The sequence below is a fragment of the Miniopterus schreibersii genome (assembly GCF_964146895.1).
Source record: "Miniopterus schreibersii genome assembly, chromosome: 12".
NCBI lineage: Eukaryota > Metazoa > Chordata > Mammalia > Chiroptera > Miniopteridae > Miniopterus > Miniopterus schreibersii.
The window spans coordinates 55735834-55750303 of record NC_138112.1 but is presented as its reverse complement, the minus strand read 5'-3'; the positions used below and the strand labels follow the sequence as shown (position 1 = coordinate 55750303).

Sequence of the window (14470 nt, the reverse complement as noted above, 5' to 3'; positions counted from 1 at the left end):
TTGTAATTTCCCAATGTTTTAAGGGAACCATTCTTAATAGGATTCAACATCTAGTGCCATAATTTCATTAGACCTTAATTTGAGATCTAATCATTTATTCATTCAAAAAATATTTATTGATCTTTTTTTATGTGCCAGGTATCAGAGGTGGAACCATGTTTGGTGAGGCCTGAAACTTACTGCAAATTTGTAGTCCCCCCCTTTAAAAAAAGGGGAGGAGAAGGAAGAGGGGGAGAAGGAGGGTGAAAATTCAAAATTAGGTATGTCTATTCCAGGAGATGGAATAGAAGTACATTTCCCCATTTCTCCTACTAAGTACAAAAAAAAAAGGTCCCAGATGCTATGTATAAGACAAACATAAGACAGTTAAGGGTGGAGACAAGAAGGCAGACTGACTAGGGGCCTCGGGATCCAGGAATGACATGATAACAAGTTCTCTTCTTGCCTCATCTATCCCAGAGTTAGAGCTGAAGAAGCTGGCAACCTGGATATATCAGTGGGCGCAGACAAAAGAGCCCCAACAAAAGCCTGCTCTCTCTAGACAAGAAGTATGAAGACTTCAAGGTAGGAGAACTTGTTTCTAGTCCTGGCTCTGCCATCAACAAATTGTGACTTGGTAGACACTTTCTCTCCAGCTCTTCATTATCAGCTAATAGCTAAGTCAAGCATTATGATTCCAAGTTGGGAGAGGAAAGCAGTTGTGTTTAAAGCAAAGTTTATTTTTATTGCTTAGAATAAAAATAATTGTACACTGGAGAACACTTGAGATTAAAGAAACAAATTTTTAAAATTCTACAATCTGGAAGCAATCGCTATTAACATTTGAGGCACTTAAAAAAATTTTTTTAAAACCAATGCATATATTTTATCTATTTGAGATAGTACGGTATGTAAAATTTTGTATTTGTGTGTTTTGTTTAGTGTTAGAACATATTACAAACCTTTCATAAACATTTTACAGTCGATATACTCTTACATAAATATACTAACATTCACTAAACCATTTCATTATAAAATTCTTAGTTTTTTTCCAATTGAAATCATTAAAAAAATCTTCATTCATGGCAACTTATATTTTGCCTTTTTGTGGCATTTATTATTTTTTTAACTTTTATTTTTTATTGATTGATTTGAGAAAGGAACATCAATTTGTTGTTCAACTCATTCATGCATTCATTGGTTGATACTTGTATGTGCCCTCATCAGGGATCAAACCCACAACCTTGGCGTATAAGGACAACACTCTAACCAACTGAGCAACCTGGTAGATGCATGTTACTTTTAGTTTACATTTCTATGGGACATTGAACTATTTGATAAGACCCTTAAAAATAAAGAGTCATTTGGAAATGTGAAACTAGGCATTCTTCCTATGTTTTCACCTAAAGCCTTGCAGTTGTCTATGGTAGTAAGACTTTAAATAATGGCATGAATATTAGCTAAGGTAGCCTAATAGAAGTAAATATTAAAAGGAAACGTATAAATTAAGACTTAGACAAATTTGATTGGAACTGCGGTTTTGCTTCTTTTATAAGTCTTGATTTCTGGTGTATGTGTCATGAGGCTGTGTGTGTGTGTGTGTGTGTGTGTGTGTGTGTGTGTGTATACATATCATGTGATTCTTCACAATTAAAGAAACATTTATTGGGAAGTGTTTCCGCAATGGCAGAATAAGGAATTCTAAAAGTCTGCTCCTCCATAAAGCAGTGATTTATGACAATGATTGTCTAGCTCAACTCTTTCAGAACTCTAGAAAGTAACCAAAGCCTTGCAGCAACCTGAGGACTCTTTATTCAAGAAAAATGGCTAAATCTCAAAACAGTGAGATTTGTGGTATTTATTATTATTTTTAATGTATTGATTGATTTTAGAGAGAGGAATGGAGAGAGAGAGAGAGAGAGAGAATCGATCTGTTGTTCCACTTACTCATCATTCATTTGGTTGATTCTTATATGTGCCCAGATGCAGGTTCAAACCCACAACCTTGGCATAGGGGGAAAATGCTTTAACAAACTGAAGTCCCTGGCCAGGGCTGAGATTTGTGGTGTTTAAATTGCTCTATTCCCATCCCACTCTCCCTAGCTCTACAGTAGCCTCAAAAACCATAGCAGTAGCTGTGCAATACAGCAGCAAAGTAGCCACGGGACAGGGCAGAACGGGTTTGGAGCACTTCAAAATGTCCCATTGCCTGAGAATTGTTACTATTTGACCTGCATAACACTCTCTGAAAAGCTGCATTCACAGGACTTATCTTTATTTGACCTGATTCAGTCTCTCAGTGAGGCCATGTGAGTTTTGTAATAGAGGAATTTTTAGAATTCTCTGGTATCAGAGAAGAAGGATGGTCATACTCTTTCTGTGGGGGATAGAAAGCTTCTCTGTGGGTCTGTGTTAAAGTTGAGCAGTAGAGGATGTTTACCAGATAGAGGAGGAAGATGAGGAAGTAGAGGACTTCCAGGCAGGCAGAAGAAATTTCATAAGTAAAAGCATGAAAACATGCTTACAGTGGTGTACTCAGCAATAAAAAGCTGTGTGTGGCTATAGGGTCAAGTCCTTAAGGGTAGCAATAGGAGAACTGAAGGGAGGTTAGGTGAGAAATATAAGGTGAGCTACATCACGAAGGGTCTTTGGTGATCAGGAAAACAAATTCTGATGATAGTGTAGAGATAAGAGTGAAGGGTTAAGAATCTAGAGTTGAGGAGACCAGTGGAACCATGAAAGAGGCAGATGGTGAGGACCTGGTCTAAAATAGTACTATTGGTTTTTGCTGAAGGAGAAGTAGAAGGGTGGAAAAGGTAAGATTTAACTGATTCCTTCTACACAGTTTCTTGAGCACCCATTAATGGACAAGCATTGTGCTCAATGAATATATAGAGCGGGGTGGACAATTACATGTGGTCAGAGAAGAAAAGGGAAGAGTCAAAGATGATTCCTGGTACTTCTAGTTTGGGCAACTGTGGATAGTGGGGGTACCCACACTTTTAAATCAACATCAGAAATTAGAGAGACTCTTCTAAGAATTCAACTTATACATCAATATATCAAACTCAAGACCATTTCTAATTGTTGACCATAGTGTTTGGCTAAGGGTGGTGGGAACAGACTGAAGTTTTTGTTTTCTAAATATTTTTTTAAATTTTAAATTCTGAAAAAAACAACTATAGAATTTTTACCTTCTTAACCATTTTAAGTGTGTAGTATAGCAGTAGTAACCATATTCACATTATTGTGTAACATCTCTAGAACTTTATAGTCTTGCAAAATTGAGACTCTATACCCATCAAACAACTACCCCTCATTTCCCTCAGCCTCCATCCCCTGGGCACCACCATTCTACTTTCTGTTTTCATGATGTTGACTAATCTAGGTACCTCTTATAGTTGGAATCACACAGTATTTTTCTTCTTGTGACTGGCTTATTTCACTAAGCAAAATGTCCTCAAGATTCAGCCATGTTGAAGCATGTGACAGGATTTCCCTCTATTTTAAGGCTGAATAAATACTCCATTGTATGTATATACCACATTTTTATTATCTGTCAGTGGACTTTTGGGCTACTTACACTTTTTGGCTATTGTAACTAATACTGCAATAAATATGGATGTGCAAAGATCTCTTTGAGATGCTGCTTTTAGTTCTTTTGGATATATACCAAGAAGTGGTATATATGGATCATATGGTAATTCTAGTTTTAAGTTTTTGAGGAACCTACTTATTGTTTTTCATAATGGCGGCACCATTTTACATTCCCACCAGCAGTACACAAGGGTTTCCATTTCTCCACATCCTCGTCAACATTTGTTATTTGCTGTTTTTTAGATATTGGCCATCCTAATGGGTGTGAGGTGATATCTTGTGGTTTTGATTTGCATATCCCTGGTGATCAGTGATGCTGAGCACTTTCTCATGTTTGTTGGCTATTTGTATATCTTCTTTGGAGAAATGGCTATGCAAGTCATTTGCCTATTTTTTAATCAGGTTACTTATTTTTTTATTGTTGAGTTGTAGGATTTTTTAAATTTATTATTTTCTCCCATTCTATAGGCTGGCTTTTCACTTTATTGTTTCCTTTTATTTGCAGAAACATTTTGTTTGATAGAATCCCATTTGTCAATTTTTGCTTATATTGCCTATACTTTGTCATATCCAAGATATAATTGCCAAATCTAATGTCATGAAACTTTTCCCATGTTTTCTTCTAAGAGTCTTATAGTTTTAGGTCTTATGTCTAGATCTTTAATCCATTTTAAGTTAATTTTTGTATGTGGTATAATGTAAGTGTCCATCTTCACTCTTTTGCATGTGGATATCAGTTTCCCAGCACTCCAGATAGCTGCAGGGCTCCCTATTTCCCCACTCCCAGTGCGAGGACTCTCTTTCCTGGAGGAGCAGAACATCAGCATTTCTCATCCTGCCCCCATCTACATATTGGAGGCTAAGTCCCGGACAAGTATGGTTGAGAGGTGGGGTTTCCCTTCTGTCCAGTCTCATAGAATGGAGGCTCTATCTTAGGTGTGACATGCTGAGAATACTGGGACCCTGATCACCCTTGCCCTGGCTCATAAAGCAGTGGTTTCATGACAGAAGAGGCATGCCAATCGGACTCTACACAAGTCCCCCCATATCCTACCCAACTGCCTCCAACGAGCATTCGGCTCCTAGAGTGGGGATGTAATTACTTCATGACCATCAAGGCTCACAGAATTTGCCTGGCATGGGAAGCAGGTCATAAAAAAGATAACTACTAATCTCTTCCAAAGCAACTCACTTCATTTGCAACAGAACACAGAGAAGATCAAGCCTAAGAGCCCTCACAAGAACAATGCAGGTTGTGGTAAGAAGTGATTGTTAGGAGATTCACGATAGAAGCTAAATTGTAGGCTGGCTAGTTTTCAGAAGAGAACCAGCAATGAGACAGCTGGGAAAGGGTTTGGAACAAATATCAAACACTGACCTCAGAAACTATCCCTTCAAATGAGCCTTGATTTGAGCAATTTATGCTTTTGTTAAAAGCAGTAGAGCAATCAGCCAGAAATTAGTGAATTTTCACTAATTTAGTGAATTTTCACTAATTTTCACACCTGGGTGTGGTCAAGGAAAGTGAAGAACACAGCCCTACCAAAGCCTCTGTTATCCCAGCATGACTATGGGCATATCCAAAACTGACTTCTCTGAGGTGCAACACCAGAGGCTAAACACTGTGTGTGGTGAGTAGGGAGGGGAGACATCACTGGAATAATCTAGCCAATCACTAAACAAATAAGCAAATGACAAGTCCTAGAAAGGGCTGGGAAATAAAATTACTATAAGCTACAACATATTATCTGAAAACACCCAGTTTCTAACAAAAACTTATGACAACTGCAAAGGAAAAGGAAAGTATGACCCATAACCCAGGGGGGGAAAAAGCCAGCAGTAGAAGCTGTCCATAAGAGTGATCTGGTGTCAGATTTATTATAAAAAGACTTTAAAGAAGCTATTATGAACATGTTCACAGAACTAAAGGAAGCCACAATTAAAGAGGTAAAGGAAGGAAGATATAATGATAATATTGTTTCAAGTATTAATAGAAGTTATTTTTAAAAAAGAACCAAATGGAAACTCTGAAGTTGAAAAGTTCAATAAATGAAATAATAAACTCATGCAAGGGGCTCAATAGTACATTTTAACTGACAGAAGAAAGAATATGTAATCTTGAAGATAGATCAAGAGATTATGCAAACTGAAGAACAGAGAGAAAAAAAGAGAGTGAACAGAAATGAGAAAAGCCTCAGAAAAAATAGAGGACACCACTAGCACAACAACATATGTGTAATGGGAGTACCAGAAGGAGAAGATAGGAAGGAGCAGAAAAAAATATTTGAAGAAATAGTGGAGAAGAGAGGTGTGTATTGTGTTCTTGCTTCTGGATAGACCAGAGATCATTTTAAGCCAATCCGTGATGACAACGTGCACGGCTAGCTTTAAGCTTTTCTACGCCATAGTTGACACCTCAGTGGTTATCATGCACTGAATGTTTTTGTCCCACCAAATTTATTTTTGAAACCCTAACCCTCAATATGGTCATATTTGGAGATGGAGACTGAGAGATAATTAGGGTTAAATAAGGTCATGAGTGTGGGGAGAGGCACCAGAGAGGTTGCTCTCACTACCATTTGAGGACACTGCAAGAAGGCAGCCTGTCTACAAGCCAGGAATCTGGACCTGGGAATTCTAGCCTCCAGATATGTGAGAAAATAAATTTTTTTGTTGTTTAAGCAACCTAGTCTATTACATTTTGTTATAGCAGCTAATACAGTGATGCTCAAGTTATAGTGATGGCTTTTCAACTTTCTCATTTGAATGGCAGTGTTTGTTCATGAGCAGTATGGGCATACTTTTTTTAAAAAAGGCAAGTTTTTGCTTTGCAGTGCTTTGTGAATGGTGCTTTAATGCATTATCTCTTTCATAGTGAATTGTTTGCAAACTCCTGTGATAAAGCTAATGCATTTGCATTAGCATTGGCTGTGAAAAGCTCTAACTTCCTTACTTCTACTTAAGTCAAATAACATTATAATAAACTAGATAGAGGACTGGCATTTAAAAGACTTTATACTGATTGGCCCATTTACAGTTTTTAAGTCATTGATAGCGTGTATGTAAACAAAGCTAATGCTCTTTCTGTTAGGCTGTTGCTAAGTGTTTTGAATTATCTTGCTTCACTGCTTAAAGACACCTACTCTCTGATGATAGCCCATTCATTCGCTTCCATAGATTAAATGGAAATTAAATATAACAAGAGAATAGACTCTGGTCTATGGAGCAGCACAGTGAGAACTGAGAGTGACATGCAAAAGATGGGTACTATGAGATATTTTCTTTTAAAGACAGAGACAATTTGGCATTTTGAACTACTAAGAGGCCACCTTGAAAACACCAAACTGATTCCAAATAAACTCTCATTTATATATTCCCCTATCTATCCAATACATTCCTATTAAGTGTCTGTTGTGTAAAAGACATGCTGTTGGAGACAGCAGACTGAGTACAGACCTTAAGTCCATAATTAACTGTTGATATCAGACACGTTTCTAATGAATCTTACCCTAGTGTCACAAGATGAACTAAGCACTGATGGGTTTGTGTGTGTATAAAATAATTGCTTAAGGATTTGAGAGTCTTGCAAGTTAGTAAAAGATAGTCAATAATGTAGTAAGGCCTTTCCATTCTCACTATTCTGCTGTATCTCTTTTGGTGCTGCCGAACTGAACCACCTTGCATGTCTCCTAACATTCCAGTCCAACAACAAATAATTTAAGACTTGCCTAATTTTGAGGGAGAAACTCCAGATTAAGTTTCACATGATATGCCTGAGAGTAGAACTAGTTTAGTCACAGAACTGAAGCAAACTAAATAGAATACAAACTAAATAGTATATAGTTTTCCTCTCATCCAGCTGTTTAAAAGTCCTCCCAACCTGAGGCTCGGCTTAATCATTAATGCTTCCATGAAGCCTTCCCTGACTTCCCCAAGTAAATGAACTCTTCCCCCAAGGATTTTACTTACTGTGAGTGTATCTACCAGAAACATTCATTCACTTTTACCAGGACTTTCTTCCCTAATTATTCTATCTGTAGTCTCAAACCCAAAAGATAGGAATGTGAAATCCTGGTCCCTGGGCTCTCTCTTCATGAGGACAAAATGTAAAATACGGTGGTCACTACATTTCACTTTTTCATAAAATACCAACAGTTTTTGTATTATGCACTCTTGGTATTGACATTTTCTCCTGATGTTGCAATTATTGTTGCTAAGGTCATTAATGCTTTTACTGCAAAATCCCAGGGAATACTTAACGGTTTTTACCTTATTAATGCCCCCTATAACTTTCATATATCCAGGTTTTTCATAAAATATTTAATGAAACTAGACACTAAATACTGAGAATGCAATAGTGAGCAAAACACACATGGGTCCTATCATCAGAAGCTGCTAGGATTGAGCACAAGAGAAAACACGAATCCAACAACCACAACAAAGTGTGGTGAATGCTCACAGGGCACCTAATCTGGTCAAGAGGGTTAAAATTGAATTTGGTTAGCAGTTAAAGTGAAATCTGAAGAATTAAGAGATGAAGGAAGAATAATTCAGCTGAGGGAACAGGAAGGACTAGATGCAAGAAAAAACATACGCATTTAGGGAACTTAAAGAATGAACTTCTTTAAGTTCATTAAAACTGGGCCACAGAGAAGAAGAAGGGCAGTAGGAAGGAGGGACTATGCCATTGAGGGCTTTGTAACCTGAAAGAGTGGGTTCAAGGCAATGAAAAGCCATAGAAAGGTTGTGAAGGAGGGAAAGGATAGTAAAAAAGTAATTTTGGCTGCAATTTAAGAAAAACATTTCTATCATGTGCATCATTTCCTATTCTATGTCTTAAATGATTTTCATTGTTGCCTTATTCTAAATACTTTAAGGAGCTAAATTAAAAGAACATCTAATATTTGGTTTGGGTGTAAACAGTAACCTCTCCATGTATCACAGGTAAATTATATGTAAAACTTGTTATTTTTGCAAAGAAACTTCTTGACTCTTGATTAACATCACAAAATAGATAAGGCTTAACAATAGATTGATTAATAGGTAATTGTATCTTCCTTTTATTTGAAACCAGTCAGCTCTAAATTATTCATTTTAACCGAAGAACAGATATATACATAACCTAAAATGATCAATAATCCAGATAGTTTCTATTCCACTGTAGAATGTGTTTTTAAATTTTCATTTAAACATGGGTATCTCTAAAATCTAGGAATTTACCTAAAGCCACACTACAGAAAAGGGCAAGTCCATAATATATAATCTTGTGACTCATCCCATACTGGGAACTGAAAGTCTGTGTTAGGCTAATGTCAAGACTAGTAGAGAATGGTCTGTAATTTTTTTACATTTTTTGTGTGTGTTCTTTGACTTTGTTTTTAGAACAATCATGACTAGCTCTATTATTTTTCTGGTAATAAAAACATTTCCACATGGAAAACAGTAGCAGCATCCCCTTTCATATCTTCCTTGAGAAGAGTCAGGTTAAAAAACTGAGTTTAGTGTCTCTCTGAGATACAAAGTATTTCTTAAAATAGTAATAAAAAAACCCAAGACATTAACAAAGCAGCGTAGCGTTAAGTTCTGTCATTTAGGTTTGTATATGGGTAATGGCTATATTATAAAATATTTTGTGGAAAATACTAAAATGAACAGCAATGTCAGCAACCAAATGGAGATATGTTAGAGTTTTCAAACACTTTTTTTTATAGAGATCACCGATTACATTAAAGCTTTAGTTTTGAACTGTGTAACATAAATCAAGGAATAAGTGCTTTTACAACCAAAACTAAAACATAGCAAATATGCTGACAGTATTTTTACTTGAAATACTTAATATTTTAAAACATTATTTGAAGGGTAAGGCAGAATCTTATTCTGAAAAAGGATCAGTCAGGACACACTCCTTTTAACCTTTTTATATAGATAATAAAAACATCTTTAGAGTGGCAATTCTAGCTTTGCTTTATTTTCAAATAAAAAATTAGAAATTTGAGTTAATGGATTCTTACATCTTTATAGGTAGAAAAGGGCTAAAAGAATTGTATCTTAACAAAAACTCATTTATTTTCTGATAGTCAGCTGAGGTAGTATGTAATTAATCAATATTGACTTAATTTGAGAAAATCATGGGTGGGTCCTATACCATCTATACCTAGTAACTTTGTTTAAGGAGCCTACAACATGATGTGTGTTGTATAAGAAATCTGTAAACATGATGATGCTTTTGTATAACACAGTACCTGTTTTCAATTTTTTTTTTTTTAATATATCTTTATTGATTTCAGAGAGAGGAAAGGAGAGGGAGAGAGAGAGCTAGAAACATCAATGATGAGAGAGTCATTGATCGAGCCCGCAACCCGGGCATGTGCCCTGACCGGGAATCGAACCCTGATCGTCTGGATCCTAGGTCGACGCTTAACCGCTGAGCCATGCCCGGCCGGGCTCAATTCTTAAAAAATAGACCAAACCCCAAAATATTCTGATCTTGTTGTTTAAAAAACTGTTTTCATTTTAATGATCTGAGTTAGTAACAAACAAATATACAAAATTGTCTTTCACATTTCCATACATTGTGTTATGGACCATTTAAAACTCTGGACTACAAATGCAGGTTTCTTTATATCCTTAACTTCAATTATTGTCACTTATAAATAAAGGTGATTTGCAAAAACATGCATTGTTAACACAGGTGCCAAAAATTGCACATGTAAGTTAATGCACAACTAATAGTGTACATTGTTCATTTGTGCAATTTATGTGTCCAGTGCAACTGACACAGAAGTAGTTATCCTGGGATATTTCACTCTATTTAAAAAGCATTTTTGAGAGAGATGAAACTACAGTTTAAAACAAAAACTGTATTCTATAAACACAATAAAATTCACAATCTGTACATCTGAAGAAACTTTTGGGACCCAAAGCTGATTCTATAACCCTGCTGCTATACTGGTCTTATGGGCATATCTCCAAAGTCATAGGTTAGAAAATAGCTGCTCTAGTGAAAATAAATATGTATAGTAAAAGGAAAGTCAGACTTTAAGAAAATGTGAGGAAAGCTTTGAAAATAGTAATAATGTATCAGTCATCTATAATTTTCATTTAAAAATTTTAGAAATTTGAAGGTAATCTGAACATTTTCTAAGCCATTTTAAATTTTACGATTTTTCCATCTTACTAATGTTTTCTAGGTCACTTCTCCAACTACTAAGCTGAACTAAAATAAACACCAACATACGATTTTTTATATTAAATTATTTCCAGATATCTGTAGGTAGAAAAATCTAATCTTTCTTAAAAATGTTTTCCTGGGTTGTGGCAACATGTGTTTTGCCCTCTTTAACTCAATCTACAACCTAAGGTTATTTCCATACTAAAAATTTCAAACTCCCTGGCAAGGAATGTGAATGCTAACCAGCTAGACATTTATTCGGCTTCATAAAGGACAGACCTGCGTATGGTTGTCACAGTAACTGTCCCACTTTCCCCTAAGGTCCAAGTTTGATGTTGTTGCCTATGCTCTATGGATCAAGTGAGAGAAAAATGGTGCAAAACATGGGGCCTCCTCCAGGCAGTATTATAGATTGGCCTCTGATATTATGAAAACACTTGTTTTATTAAAATGAATACAACTGCAATGGAAAAGAAAATGGGTGATTTTCTACAGGAAACATCTGTTTTCCATGGGCCTTATGAAGAAAAGGTGGCTAGTAATTTTAAACATGTACTTTAAGTTACCTAAATGCAAGATGGCTTTTTAAAAAATATAAACCACCAGTGATTCAGGCAAGAAAGCTGGAGTAATGTAAAGACGTATACTTACAACACTACATTAGGAGATGCAGTTACCTACTCTGCACTTTGAAATGAAAGAAACCAATTCTGTCCAGAGTCAGTACCAGAAAGGGATATGGCTGCTTCCTACTCTTCGACACTTAGCAAAATTAATTTTATGATGCTTTCACTGCTGATAGTCTCTTATTTGAGTTACCAAAATGACTCTAATAGGTTACTTTTGTTTTCAAAATAAGCTGCTTAAACAGGCTTAAAAAAACTTTCAGAAATGAAACATTTAACCCTTGAGAGAAACTCTGATTACTGAGTATCTTGTCTAATGGCAGGTACAAAGATTATTGAATTAAGGATTATTGCTTTTAAAAAGGTAACCATCAGAAATACATATGTAAGCTTAATTCAAATACTCACTTTTCATTCAATGCTATAATGTTTTATTCTCAAGTCAAGTCACTGTTACCTTCAATTCTTTGCCAGTTTACTTAGGCTTTTAAGTGTAAGAAGTTGGCCTGTTAACTCAAAATGAAGACAGTAGCAATAGCCACATAAGCACGTCTTATTTGGGCAATGAGCAGTAATACTGCTTTCTTGATAGGACTTAAGGCACTAAATGGTGGTAAAATAAACAAAAGTATGATGATTAACCACCTCTTTAGAATCCTAAAAAAGGAGATTTAGAAGAACACTAGTAAATCTTTATCTCAAACACATAAGGCATCCTGTTGGCAAACACAAATAAAACACAAGGTCATGATGACTCTAATACATTCACCGTCTCAGCTAAAGTACTTGACACACTAACTAGCAAACTAAAGAAAGCTACAATAGCATGTATAAAGGTTGGAAAGGCACCAAAAGGAGAGCTCTACCACTTCCAGTTCTAAGAGTCAGGTAAGCTGTGTTCAACACTGCATGTAGTCTAATTATAAATTTTATTCTTTAAAATGTCTAATGTGGTTAGATTTTTGTTTCAACAAATCAGTTAATCAAGTGCTAGTTTAGTAAGGAATTTATTTTCATGAATCAGAAAATTACAGCAGTGTCTAACACAACCCCATTATAAAGCTAAACTAATTCTAGTACTGAATGTATATTCTGGATAACACTGAAGCAAATCTGTATAAACAAAAAAAGGTTACCTCAAGATAGAATTCACAATAGAAATCAATATATAACTAAATAAGATTTACTGAAAATAATGAAAAGTGTAGTACAGATACATCAAACAGAATTATAACCACAACATTTTCCTTGTGAAAAATACAACTATTAGTGAAATAAAATGTACAATTGAAATTTTTTCCAAAGGAAAAAGAGTATAAAGGAAAATACTTTTCTTTGAGATAGGGAAAATAGTATGTCATTGTTTTTTTCATCACAATATAATTTGACACAAAAAGCAGTCATAGAATTGCACCAATTCCATATCCAGTTTCCTGAACATGTTAAGAGTAAAAGGAGTTCGTAAAGCAGAATGCAGTTTCTGAATTTTATCTTTTAAATTGATGATATTCTCATACAGAATGTCACAGCACACCAGATCTGTTTACACAATGTATAATACTTTCCGTTTTGTGGCCAGATATGAATACAAACATGATTTCTGCCACCTTTCTTTTATTCTGGTGTTTAGTCAGTCAGGAAAAAATAATCAAGCTACCTAAGTGTTATCTCTCTAACAATAAAGAAAAATTATATTTAGTGCATGCTTCATCATTTGTCAAAAAACATTTCTGAAAATAAAACTCAGTTACCCAATGGTTTACAAAATAGAAAAATCATTCATTAGGATAAAAATGTGGTGGGATGTAGGTCCCTTTCTGAAGGACTGTCTTCCTTGGTAGCAGCACTGTCCTTCAGCAGAGGTCAGGATGCGAACAAGTTCCATGATCAAAGCAGAGGTGCCTACAGGTGACCACTGCTCAGTATTTGATTATCTGAGGCCCTAGACCCACTTTGATCACCCCCTCCACCATTTCATTAGTGCTATAAAATAGACGGAATTTTTGTGGAAATGTTAGGAACATTTCTGCTGTACATGATTTAGAAGTTCTCCAAATTTTTCAAATAGGTCTTCTACCCATTTTACATTTTTCATACAAAGTTGAACTATTTCTTCTTGTCCTAAATCTTCATTTTTTTTCTGCACAGAAGAGATCTAAAATAAAGAGAATTGCCACATTAGCTTATACTTATCACTTTATAAGCTCTTCATAACGGCTTACTATTTCTATATCCTAAATGAAAAGAGGATTTATTAATTCACCTATAAGTACTGATCTTTCTTTAAAAATCCATCCATGGACAATAATTATTTCATATAAATTTGGATGAAGTCTAATCATATCATTTTTGGCTCCACGGGGGCAGGGAAGAAGGCTAGGAAAAGTGGTTCAAACTTTCTTAATTCCTTTAAATTGTGTTAAAAGCAGAATGACAAAATTTGAGGTCAGTTTTTCCTTTCAGATATTGTAAAAATAGTCAACGTATTTTGCATGACCACCTTTACTTTCTTCTTTGCTAACCAGAGGTTAGATTTATGAACATCTTTCAATACCTGACCATTATCAAATACATCAGGTGTAACTTTGAGTTAAACGTAACTCTTTTTAATTAATTAATTAATTAATTAATTTTTAAATATCTTTATTGATTTCAGAGAGAGGAAAGGCGGGGGAGAGAGAGACACAGAAACATCAATGATGAGAGAGTCATTGATCAGCTGCCTAGCCCACAACCCGGGCATGTGCCCTGACTGGGAATTGAACCCCAATCGCCTGGATCCTAGGTGTATGCTCAACCGCTGAGCCATGCCCGGCTGGGCAACCCTTTTTAATTTAAAAACTGATAATGTTGGTAAAAAAAAGGTAGTACTGTCTACATTTAAGCCCTGAGGAAATGGATCCTTATATCCCATTCACAAAGTGGTATTATTGTCATACGTAATTTCTGAGCAACTTAAATTACGATACTTAAAAGCTACAATTAAAATTTTAACTATTTCTTCATGCCAAGGCACAAAACCCCCATTTCTCTACAATTACATGGGATAGGGCCATTCTAGTGATAAGGAAGACAGTGAGATATCAGCAGTTACTGA

At 35.5% G+C, this 14470-nt stretch overlaps 1 protein-coding gene across 3 annotated transcripts in view; it reads right to left on the bottom strand.

The window, feature by feature from the left end:
• Positions 1–10053: 10053 nt before the first annotated feature.
• Positions 10054–14470, bottom strand: part of QSER1 (glutamine and serine rich 1) — a gene marked incomplete at its 5' end in the record, with an annotated part of 42670 nt that continues 38253 nt past the window's right edge. For all 3 annotated transcript variants that reach the window (XM_081153076.1, XM_081153075.1, XM_081153074.1), the window contains one exon: positions 10054–13528. In XM_081153076.1, the coding sequence (XP_081009202.1) occupies positions 13388–13528 (141 nt within the window). In that variant the 3' untranslated portion in view covers positions 10054–13387. The remainder of the gene's footprint in view (positions 13529–14470) is intronic.